Genomic DNA, 12,608 nt, shown 5'->3' on the forward strand with positions numbered 1-12,608 from the left:
AGACGACTCCTGCGGCGAGCTGCTGCAGCGTCACGAAGAGTTGAATGAATCCCCCATCGTTAGCTCCAGTTTATCCGCTATGTCTCTAGGGGCTGTGGCCCAGTACTTTCTGCAGAGAACCACAGGCTCTGCCTGGTTGCCTGCGTCGCTTATCCAGTTACTCTGTGTGCGTCGCTCTCAGTGCAGTGAAAGAACACGTAGTGAAACCGATTTTTAAAACGTTTACTTAGCATCACATTGCTGCACTGCGGGTGAGGAAATTTAAAGCACTATATAGTTTTATGTATTTATACAGATGGCATTGATTTTGTGCATGTACAGCTTGAGCATGACAATCACTGGAATTTCACTCTCCCCACCCCCACCATCCCTTTGCCCCCTCCCCCCAGGTCACAATTTACAAGTCTGTACATTCATGGCATCCGCTGGCCACTGGTATGAGTCCGCAACAAAGTCCTCGTAGTCCGTGCTGTACATCAGTGAGCGCACCAGTGCTTCCTTGTCCTCTGGCTCTGGACTCAACGCTGCCATCTGGTGTTCATATGCATATTGCACTACCTGCATACATACAGAACAAAGGCACAGCTGTGTCGGGACTAGCAATGAGTTCAAAGGAGCCTGAGAGGTTATTGCTATAAAGGCACATTGTAAAGGAGGGATAATATGGGCAGCCTCTCACCTTAACAGCCAGCTTACAGGAGACCTCACGGATCTGGGTGAGAGGAGGGTAGAGTCTCCCTTCAGAGAGGTCCTTCTCTGTTACCTGTTCAGCAATGGCCTTTAAAATAAACCAAGCACAAGGTACTATTACAGCCACATATCCAGGAGGTCACCAGTGCACCAGGTGAGGAGTAAGAGAGCCAGTGGGTATGGGAGGGGCCAAGACAGGAGACGTGTGTGGGAGGGGCTAAGACAGCAAGTGAGTGAGTGTGTATGGAAGGAGCCAAGAGAGGGAATGGTTGTTGGAGAGGCTTATTCAATAAGAGGGAGTGTGAGAGGGGCTAATGCAGAGAGACTAAGATGGATGGAGTGGGTGTGGAAGGAGCTAAGGGAGTATAAGAGGAATTGGCTGTGGGAGGGGCCAAAACAGTGAGAGAGGTAGTTGGTGTAGGAGGAGCTGAGGCAGTTAGAGAGGGAGTGGGAGGTTTTAAGAAAGGAAGAGTGGGTGTGGGAGGGGCTCAGAGTAAGAAAAGGAGGTGGTGTGGGAGGGGCTGAGACAGTACGAAAAGGAATTGTGTGGGAGGGGCTAAGAATGTAAGAAAAGGACCGGGTGTGGGAGGGGCTAAGATAATAAGAGAGCTAGTTGGTGTGGGAGGAGCTACAACAGTAATATAGGGAGTGAGATTGGGAGGGGCTAAGAATAAGATGGTGTGGGAGGGGTTAAGACAGTAAGAGACGGAGCAGGTGTGGGGGGAGGTACGTATATATTTTTGTGCCATTGTGAACAGTACAAGTCTCACGGCATCTTTCAGGGTACAACGGTACCTCAGCTGTAGTGAGGAAAACAGCATCGGGAATGTGCCTCATCGAGCAGGCAACGATGCCCAGGGCCAAACCAGGGAACACATAGGCATTGTTGCCCTGTCCGGGGAAGAAGCACCGCCCATCAGGGAGAGTGACAGGGTCAAAGGGGCTTCCGCTGGCAAAGATTCCCCGTCCCTAAAACACAGAAAACTGATTTATTATCTCAGTATACAGATCAATACTGTACCCTCTACTCTTCATTATTTATACAGATCAGTGCTGTGCAATCTACTCCTGTCTCCTTAGATCAGAGCTGCACCATCCGCTCTTCGTTTTCCCAGCACAGATTTTTGCCGCACATTTAAAAAGATGAACAGCACATGACTGCTGAGGTCAGGACAGGTCAGAGGTGACAGGTTACCTCTGTGATTCTGTAGCACTGCTCTGCCGTGCATTCCGCTTTGCTGGTAGGGTTGCTGAGGGCGAAGATGATGGGCCTCTTATTAAAGGATGCCATGTCCTTGATAATTTGCTCAGTGAATGCTCCAGCGATTGCAGCCACCCCTAGCCCATGGAACAAATGACATCATCAGCCTATGCCTAGTGAGGATACTGAAATATCAGCTGTCAAACTGCCAGACCACTGCGGATGATTCAAAATGCAGCAGCACGTCTGCTATTCAGTCAGCCAAAATACTCCTATGTTAGGCTTCTCCTTGGCTCTCTTCATTGGTTCCTTGTAGTTCAGGTCCATGCTCCTGGTTTTCTGAGCCATTATCAGAGCAGCACCCATCTCCATAAGCCACTCATCATGACCTACACCTTGTCTCGCCCTCCTTGGTCAGCTAGCCAACGTGAGAAGTCTCACTGTAGACATTTCTTAGGTATGGTTTCTTGATAACTCTCTTATTAGGCTGTTGTTTTATAGTTCAGACTTCAGTGCTAATTTGCCCTCGTTACTGGTCAATGGAAGCTCACCCTAGCGGCACTTTTGTCCGGTTGGCTTCTTGACAGCCCTTGACAGTGTGTTGCTTTGTACCAAAGCTCCTGCTAAATAAGTGGCACATGACGTAAATGTCATCCTGCACTGACACATCCCATGTGAAACGGGACCAGAGCAGCTAATTGCTTCTGTTTTGACTCGGGAACATGTGAAGAATCAGCTGGTTGTCGGCCTTCTGTACCTATTATTACAGTAGGCTTCAGATCCCGAACAACGTCCTCAAGTCTCGCCATCTGGGCGTGCTCGCGAGCAAACCGCTCCTTCTCGTGGGTCAGGTGGCCACGCGCCTGGGAAACAGCAGGGTGAAACGCATGAGAAAGCCTGGATGTACTTCAGCCCGGTTCCTACACGTCCTGAGGCCCAAACACAGAGGTGTGTGTTGCTTTTGGGTTTGTTGATGTGAAAAGGGGAATGCTGTACAGTAGGCAGATTATAGTAGATACATAGTATTTGGCCACTAGGTGGCAGTACTTAAACAGATGCAGTATCACATCTCAGGCCTGATTACGCAGAGGGAAGCTTTCGTTTATATGGAGAATTAAATTCCTTGTTTTTTCCTTTCAAAAAACATAATATAGTTGTTTATTTTTGTTGTAATTACCTTATAACGAATAGGATTCTCATTTCAGTTTAAGCCAGGGAGTTCAGCTCTGATTTCATACTTATAGTTACTCAGAGAGGCCAGAGGAGCCACACAAAATCAGCATCAATCATACTTCTATCCATCTTTGTTGGTGTTGTATAATTATTATTATTATTATTATTATCTTTTTCTTGTATTTGTAGAATTAACCACATCCCTAGCTCTGCCGCATCCTCTCTTATCGCCCCAGTTATTTGACGATGGATTGTTGAGTGCCTTTCAGATATATCGTTGAAGGATGCCGGTTGTCGTTCTTGTCTTTCTGTTGCCGTTTTGCTGTGTGTTTCGTGTTTCTTATTTAAAACTTTCAAAGTAAAATATATATATTTTTAAAAGTCAGCCTGAATCATCACTGATAAATCAGCCATGCCGGTAACCTTGACGATGAGGCCCTTGGAGTCAACCATCCAGATCTTTCTGAGGGACTCATCTGGAGGGAGACCCTCCTTCTCCATCGCCTTGGTGATGAGATCAGCAATTCCCATGGCCGCCTGCAGAACAGCAAAACAAGTGAGCGCACTGCGTAGATTGTGTGCCACCCTGCCCACAGCCTGGCAGCTGATCTGAGAAAGCAGGACCAGGCTCTTTTGAACTCCACCCCAGGCGGGCAGTCTGGTGCCATGTGCCTTTCACAAACATCGCTCTATAGGCAAATATGCTGACACGCTTTGTAGTCCGAGCCAGTCAGACACCAGTAACTGGTCTAACATGAATTATAGTTCCACACCAAGTACACAAAAACTAGTGAGTACTTATCCAGGCGCACTTACAAATGAGACTGGTGCTTAATACAAATTCTGTTCGACAGTTTTCAGTTTTACGACAGTGTTTTTATATTTACAATGGTCGTGGAGCCCTGTGCGGTCTTGGCACTGTGCAGTTTCTGTGGTACAATTAAGAGCAGAAAATTACACTGATGCATCCACTTCCCTCAACAGAGGCACCCGACATGTACCTCCCCTGCACCCTGGAACACAATGGTGTGGTCTGACATCCTGCTCTTGGTGATGCGCAGGGCAGTAAGGAGGCCGGCCACTGCCACTGCAGCCGTACCTGGGGGTGGGTGGGGAAGGGAGACATGTAAGCTATACCTTTAGATGGAGGAAAAGAGTGGATGGAGAAGGCACAGCCAATCGCATGAGGCAAGCTTGATTGAACCATTAGTCTCAGCTTCTGTGCAGTAACTGCTAACAGATGTGCTGAAACCAATCAGGAAGAAATGTGGTTCAAATTACTGTATTTAAATCGGCAGCTACTGTGATTACAGACAATTCTCTGAGAATGCAGTCTTTCATTCGTAAGAATACTGGCCAATGGTCACAAAGGGTTAGGGAGACGGATGCCTCAGTGCAGATTACCCACAATGCACCAGCAGTGCAGAAGCTTTCCCCCTAGACCAGACTTCTGGCTGGCGTGTGCGGGACTCGTGTTTATTCTATCTGTGGGTTAATGCAGTGTGCAAATTGGAGGACCGTACAGAATATAGGGTTTGTGTACCTGTATACAGTAGTACATTACTGTTCTGTCTGGATTCATGAGTATACATGTATATGTATTTGACCATACTACAGTACTCTGTACTGTACACAAACACTGTCCACACTGTAACCTGAACACTGTACCCTGTACTCCACACTGCCCACATTGTGCCCTATACTGTACACAAACACTGTCCACACTGTGCCCTGTACTGTACACCAAACACAGTCCATGCTGTGCCCTTTACTGTACACCATACACTGTGCCCTATACTGTACACCAAACACTGCCCACACTGTGCCCTGTACTGTACACCAAACACAGTCCATGCTGTGCCCTGTACTGTACACCAAACACTGCCCACACTGTGCCCTGTACTGTACACCAAACACTGTCCATGCTGTGCCCTGTACTGTACACCATACACTGTGCCCTATACTGTACACCAAACACTGTCCACACTGTGCCCTGTACTGTACACCAAACACTGCCCACACTGTGCCCTGTACTGTACACCAAACATTGCCCACGCTGTGCCCATATCTGTATGCTGAAAGCAATCACATCCTACCTTGGATGTCGTCGTTGAAGGTGCAGTACTTGTTGCGATAGTTGTCGAGCAGACGGAAAGCATTTGTGTTGGCAAAATCTTCAAACTGGATCAAGCAGTTAATTCCATATCTGAAGAATATAAGACAACAGGTCAATCTTTTACCTATGAAAGGCAGTGTTAAATACGACAGCATCGTGAGTGTGCAAGTTACAATAAGCAGCTAGAACACTAGAAAACAAGATGATTTCGGACCATCACAACAAATGAGGGTCAACACTGGCATGACGGCACACCCAGCCCCACGACTTCACTGCATTACATAGATAATCATGATAGTAGCTGTCTGCTTGCTGAAGGAATAGCACCGGCCCTGGAGCCTCTTTCCTATAGAGGGCGCTCTTTCCCCAGTCGCAGTGAACTGAGAATAAAACAGAGCTGAACCTGAATATGCTGCTCTGGGTCTCATTACATTTTATTACTATTTATTTAACAGACCCTTTAACCAAAGAGATGTAAAAACGAGGGCCTGAGAGCAGCTTCAGCCAGTCCCTGGAGTAATGAGGGGGGGTAGGGGTCTTGCTTTAGGGCCCAATGGTGAAAGGATCGCTCCGTCGGCCACGGGATTTGAACTGACAACCTTCCAATCACAGAGACAGAGTCACACACCGGCCCAGGTTTGAAAGGTGAATGTTTCATGCTTAACATTTTTTATTTTTAAACCTCTGTGGTGACTCAACATTCACTGCACACTCTGCCATGGTACAAAGGTACAGGGCTATATTCTACTGGTGCACCAGCTGTAGGTCCACATACACACACACACACACACACACACACAAAGGTTTGTAATTATATCTTTGTGGGGACTCTCTATTCATTTCTATGGTGAAAACTCTAATCCCATCACGACGACCATAACCCTACCCAGCCCTAACCTTAACAATAAGTAACCAAACAAAATACAAGATTTTTGGTATTTTTAGTTTTCTGATCGCATTCACAGAACTTTGTGGGGACCTGAACGTCAGACGTCAGACACCCCTGTGACCCTCAGTCTGCTTTAACATCTCTGTAGGTTCTGGGATTCTGGGATTCAAGTGTTTAACAAAACAAACACCTTTCATTCAGCAAAAACAAGAGGACAAAGCATCGGGTTCCCTTTGTTAACGGCAAACAAACCAACCCCAATTAACAGCAAAACGTCACTAACACAAATAAGTTGCCCACCCACCAAACCAGACACACATTCAGAATCCCTACAGAATCCATCCAGCTGACCCTATATAAACGTTTGTCCATCAAGTATTCAAATCAGGGCCTCCTAGGTTTCATTCATTCATTTTGCTCCCAGCTGCTAATTAATTTCCCACAGCAATACGAAACTTCACCCAAGCTGAGCCCCTCATCCTCACAGTTTCTGCTGCTGGCTCACAGCTGAGATCAGATCATCTTATTTCCCACAGAAACCGAGCAGCGCAAAAATCCATCATGCGTTGTAGGAATTCAAGGGCGACTTACGATGCTGGACGCAGTGAAACAGCTTAGCCTAAACTGAGTCGAGCTTTAATTTCGGCGTATACGTGAATCTGGGAAAGTGCGTACCCCAAAACTAGATGACGCTTTGTGTTTGTGATATAGTGGAAAGCCTTGCAGCTTAAACTAAAAATGTGGGCACTGGGTTTCAACAACAAGGCTGGAGTGGAATTTAAGGACGCAAACAGAAGAATGAGCCTGTGAGAGGAGCAGCTCCATTAGTTACACGGTGGAGAGCAATTCTGTGTTTCGCTTGTCCATCGAGATGCATTTCTGGAACACTTTTGCTTTAAATACCGTCCCCATGGGTCCATTATCAGTTCTGCTTATTGTCAGGTTCCTCGGTTGTTCACTTTGTGGCTCATAAATTAGACTGCAGTCTGCATGAGTGTTAATGTTCTGACGTGAAGGTGACGCCTGTGCTGTGTAGTAGGTCTGTCCTGAAGGCTTCTTCATATTTATGATGCAGTTCCGTAGGAGACACTGGTCACTATGGCCTTTGATGACATTCTCTTTACATGCAGATATTAGCATCAGAATCAGAATGAGTTTCAAAAGCCTCTCTGTCCTGTGTAATGTAATCTTCCTTTGATTCATTTCCTACACACTTTCAATCATGTACACACTGAATTTAAACTCCAAGTGCAATATGTATGTTCCCAGTTTTTAATTCACAATTTAGTATGAGGCAGAAACGATTCCAAATGAATGAATCAGTTTTCCCACCTGGTAAATAGTAAATAGTACGTTCAGTAAATAGTACGTTCCCATTCACTGGAATTTGGAAATTTTCTCAGATCTACAGCACTCTCCTTAATGACCTTGCATTGTTGTCAGTGCTCCTGAGTCACTGACTCCTAATTTGCGATGGAGATAATACATCACCTGCCGTTGGAAATGGCTCTTCAAAACACACAAGGCACTCAGATGAGGGGCTCTCATTCATGCAGAATCTTTTTATTCCTCTCAGAAATAACTTCCAAATGTCTGTGACCTTCCTACTTTATCTCATTGTGTTTCACATATTACAAAGAGCAAACTTCATTCACATGTTAGAGTGTTTCACTGTGGACATTCTGCTTTATAATTTGCACGTGTTCTAAATCTTTTTTTTTATTTATTTACATTTACTTTAGTTAGCAGACACTTTTGTTGAACGTGCCGAGCACGTGAGGCAAAACAATACACTGTAAACATGAGTGGGGGAGTTGACTGGGCATAATTGCAGCTGGGCTGAGCTCCTCATTGCAGCTGGGCTGAGCTCCTCACAAATGCCCAGATCATCTGCCCACACAACATTCAAGTTTGCTGATGAGGAGACCTCCCAAGAAAATAAAATGTTTCAGGCATTTTTAGCACTGGGTTAGTGTGACCCAGTATAATGACTGCAGTATTTGCCTCAATGTGGCCGATAATTTCCGCTTCAGCAGTAGTGATATGGACATCTCGCTTTGTTCGAGTCATTTATGTATGCTTTTGGGTTCTTTTAATGACAGGACCCATTCACGACGCATTAATATCAGATTCTAGCTTTCTCCCCTGACTGTCACGTGTCCACCAATCAGGGGCTGAGACTAGGTCAGCTGATCCCTTCAGCAGGGGTCACTTCCTGTGGAAGAAGCCCTCAGAGACCTGCCTCGGCAGATGAAGCCGTGGAAGGCGAATAAAGGCCCGGCTGGGGTCCATTGTGCACACACAGCCGCTCTCTGTGACTGGAGCCCAAAGCCACAATGCACCTTTCAGTGTGCTGTAAGACACACACAAAAGCATCAGGCCCATGGGTCTCCCAAGCTGCTCAGTTGGCCCTCTGCTGAAGGCAAAGCCACTCACACGGGGACACAGAGGCGAAACGACACAGTTTCAGAGGCACATGTAGGACACATCCCCCCCGTTTAGCTTACTTGCTTCTCCGGGACAAAATAAAAACTGTGGCAAACAGCAGACTGAGACTGGCGATGCTGAGTTTTGTGGTTTCAGGTCATTGTCCTCTGGTTCTTTTCAAAACTTTAAGCCTTCAAAGATGAACGTAAGATGATCGAGAGAATAAACTCCATAGAGTCGCAGTTCATGAATCAAACCAGGGTCCTCCTCTCCGCAATACAGAACAATGGCTGAGGCATGGAATGTGGCGATTTCACGTTTCCATGGTGATCAATCAGCGGCCCGGTACCAAGAGATGTATTAAATGAAGCTCAGCTCCCTCCGATTGGACAGGTGACACCATGGCCGTATTTATCATAGTGGACACCAAGGTCAGGTATCTCAGTATTTTTTCTGCATCTCTGATAACCACGATTCATTAGGGGACACACCTGGGAAGGGCTCACACTTTTGACCTCGGAATTTTAAAAATCCTGGCTACAGACCTGGGTGAAATTCAGGACTGGCTGAGTGGTTTAAAAGAGAGGAATTCAGGAAGTGACCAGCAAGTGCCTCTTTGTAGTTCATACAGTGGAGGAGCTTCTCAGCTTTCCACCTGAGGGCCGAGTCTTGTGGTGTTTGCTGAAGTAAACTAATCGCTGACGGACACTTTGTCTATGACTTTACCCTGCATACATTCCTTTCTGTGCTGTCTGTCCTCATCACAATACTCTCAGAATCACAAGGCTACCTGAGCCCTTACAAATTATACAAGACGTGTGAATGTCAAAGAGATTAAATGGAATAAAATAGAGAGCCTTGGATTATGTGACTGCTTTTGTGATCCAGACAGTGGGGCTTTTACCGAAGACCTAGAACTTCCACGACAAACACTTATGTGGACAAAACATAATGACGTTGCTTAAAAACGCCAATTCTAGTCACAAATTGGTTCCATTTAAACAAATTGCTTGCCTGCGGAAAAAGATGTTCAACACGGAATAAAATGAAAGTCTGAGTTGGCGAATGGTCAGCTTCTCCTTAGCTTGTACTTCATTGTCGTTTTGTGAAATTGTTCTGGCAGGTTTGGCACTTTCCTGCTAAGCTCTGCTAATATCATGCAGTATTTTTGGTTGACTAGTATAATTCGAGATGCAATGTAATGTGTAAACAGTCATTAAAACTAAACTGAGCAGCACCTGGTCCAACACTCCGATCGCATCTACTTGGACGAAAACAATGTATGATAAATCCATCACCAGTTTTCCACTGCCTTCGTTGATGAGTCCATCCTGACAATTACATGACAATGGTTTTTTCATGGAAATGGAGAAACGCTTATTTACATTCCCGTTCTTTCAAAAGGGGCTGTCGATTCCCCAAAGGGCCATCGGCCGATTCCAGGCCCGTCCATCACGGAGAAACATCAGCATTCTCTGAAAGTCAGATTCGTTCAATCATCAAGCCAAACGGAGCCTCCAACATTTGACGAAGACACATTTCATATGATGGAGTCCATACCCCAAACCACCATTCTGCTCTGGATAAGTTGCTATGGGAACCAATGGATGGATGGATGGATGGATGGATGGATGGTCTAACTCATTATAAAGGATAATAAGGTGCTGAGGTAATACATAGTTTGCCTACAACAAGCAGATTCTACAGTGGGCAGAATTTTGAAGGGTTAATAAGTAAAGATTTTAAACCTTGTAATAACGCTGAGTTTGATATTTAGCTTTAAAAATAAGGCTATAATATTAGCACATATTTGGCTCAGAATCAACACATAAAAAAACAGCTGAGAGGGGCTGTAAAAGATGAAAAATGATCACATGACATCTATGTGGTTCCACCCAGTACTGCTTGAGTTTTTTTTTGTAATTTAATTTTTTCTTTTGGGGGGGGGAGGGGGAGGAGGAGGTGCTCTCTGGCCCCCAAAATGGTCACTGCCCAGCTTTCCTGCAGAGGGGCACTTCAGCCCCGGTCACGTGCCCCCTGCTGCATGGTGCTGTGCAGAGCTTCGCAGACAAAGACTCATCGAGGGGCGTTGCTCTGTCCATGGGGGTAATGTAGTCAGGCTTTGTCCTTTAATGGCCATTCGAGAGCCGCACGAGGCAGCACCTCTTAATGAGGCCCTCAATTAGTGCTGAGAATAATCCAAGCATTTCTGATTGGTTGGTGTAAAAAGGGCTCCACAGGCTATGAGAGTGTCACGCAGACACGGGGCCTGGTGTCTGGGCTGGGCGAGGGGGGGGGGGGGCGCATCAAGGCTGATTTGTGTCGCTCTGTAGACGCAAACTGCAGGTTTTCCATGCTGCCAGACTGGTCCCAAAGGGAAGTCTGGCTGTCTATAGAATCTCATAGAAATCCTTATGGAATATGACATTCCTCCTTTAGAACACAAGCCCTCTCTTTCGATTATTAAGTTAACTTCTGCAGCTTCTACGCCCGCAGGTATGACTGTAACTCCTCCCGTGCAGTGAAACTCTCCCTCAGCTCGGGGCCCTGGGCCCCTTCAGAAAACCCCATCACAGACGCCTGTCGTTCATCTGCGTTTTGCCATCTGTTGCTCCTCTGTCTGATGGAAGACCTCCAGCCCAATGCCGCACGCCTCTGTCGCCTTGACAACAGCTTAATACGTCCTCAGCTTAATATACCAAAAAAAGGGGATGGCTGGCAATTGGCCCCGTGGGCATGGGGGGAGGGGGGGGGGTGGGGAGGGGATCGTCTGGGGCAAAGCAAGGAGAATAAAATCTTGTGGGTTACTCAGAAAGGCTGAGAATGCGGCCTTGTGGATTTAATTAAGTCACACACGCTCTGCCCAAGCAACATCCCAGTGCTCGTCGGCTCGCTCCAGTGGTGCGGCAGCGCTGGTCCTTTCTAAGATGAGCAGCATCTATTTCCCAGCCTCGTTTGTGACCCGAGGGAGTCTGAGCGGGCTCCGGCGAAAGCCCGCCGGGAAGAGGTTCAGCTGTACAGACTCGCATTCCGCGCCGTGCGTCTGATCAGAAATATCCCAGACTGCACAGGGGAGGGTCCCATCCTTCTGAGACCACTGCGGGGCCAGTGCCACTCCTGCACAGCCACTGCATCCCACAGCATCAATTTCCCACGTCACTTCATCCGCCTGCAAACCCTCAGAAGGGAGAAGCTCATTAATATTCATAAAGGAAACGCTATAGCAGCATTTCACTGACCAATCAAGTAGTGCTTCCTTTATGAGCTGAGCCTTCCTTTGTGATCCAGCTAACCAGCCAATCAGGTAGTGCTACCTTTATTAATATTAGCAAGCCATCTCCTACTACCGTATTCACTGACCAATCAAGGAACATTTCCTTTATGAATATTAATGAGCCACCCCATGACATCTTACACTTTGCAACCTGCATTTAATGTGCTGAACATGATACAGGCACAATGGCCTCCCCTGTCATTGATTGTTGATCCCCAGTCATCAGCTGCTCTGGAGATTTGTCCACGAGAAGGAAATTCAAATAGAAACAGAAACTCAGCGAGCGAGCTGAGCTTCACAGACCTGCTCTGCTGCCCCGTCCAGCATGGAAGTGTAACATTGGACAGGACAGGAAGCACTGCCTCAGCACCCCAGCCATGTGCTGATCCCTCTGAGGATTTACAGCCAAGACAGAATCCTCCACCCCAAGTTCTTATATGTCTCTGTGGCCAGCCTCCAGCATCCCCCAAGTGCATCCCTGTGGACGCCCAGCGTCACCTTCCCGTGATGGTACCTGTCTGTCACGGCCTTCATGAACTCGTCCAGCAGGTCATCGTATGCCTGACCTCGCACTCGCTTCTGCCGAAGTCCAATGTACAGGGGGTCATTCAGGAGGGTCTGCAAAGAGAACGGGCTCATAGCTCCTCATACAGGGCTGTACAAGCATCCCCCCAAAAACTCCTGCTAATGAAGAAATCCAGCTAATTTAACAGCACTGTGGGCTGTACCACTGGCAATATCATGTGGGGGGGAAATGAGAAATGTCAGTAAGTTTATGTCCAATGATGTGTTTTACCGCTAACAAAAGGACATCGGGATTCTCTTCAGCCAGAATAAT

General features: G+C 46.8%; 1 protein-coding gene across 3 annotated transcripts in view; it reads right to left on the reverse strand.

Moving 5' to 3' along the window:
• Positions 1-207: 207 nt before the first annotated feature.
• The window catches only part of me1 (malic enzyme 1, NADP(+)-dependent, cytosolic), a 34,433-nt gene continuing 22,032 nt past the window's right edge, over positions 208-12,608 (reverse strand). For all 3 annotated transcript variants that reach the window (XM_049025189.1, XM_049025190.1, XM_049025188.1), the window contains 9 exons: positions 12,285-12,388; positions 5,161-5,270; positions 4,066-4,163; positions 3,488-3,601; positions 2,649-2,754; positions 1,886-2,028; positions 1,486-1,659; positions 680-778; positions 208-558 (listed from right to left, as the gene is read on the reverse strand). In XM_049025189.1, the coding sequence (XP_048881146.1) occupies positions 391-558; positions 680-778; positions 1,486-1,659; positions 1,886-2,028; positions 2,649-2,754; positions 3,488-3,601; positions 4,066-4,163; positions 5,161-5,270; positions 12,285-12,388 (1,116 nt within the window). In that variant the 3' untranslated portion in view covers positions 208-390. The remainder of the gene's footprint in view (positions 559-679; positions 779-1,485; positions 1,660-1,885; positions 2,029-2,648; positions 2,755-3,487; positions 3,602-4,065; positions 4,164-5,160; positions 5,271-12,284; positions 12,389-12,608) is intronic.

This window comes from Brienomyrus brachyistius, chromosome 9, assembly GCF_023856365.1.
Source record: "Brienomyrus brachyistius isolate T26 chromosome 9, BBRACH_0.4, whole genome shotgun sequence".
Taxonomy (NCBI): Eukaryota; Metazoa; Chordata; class Actinopteri; order Osteoglossiformes; family Mormyridae; genus Brienomyrus; species Brienomyrus brachyistius.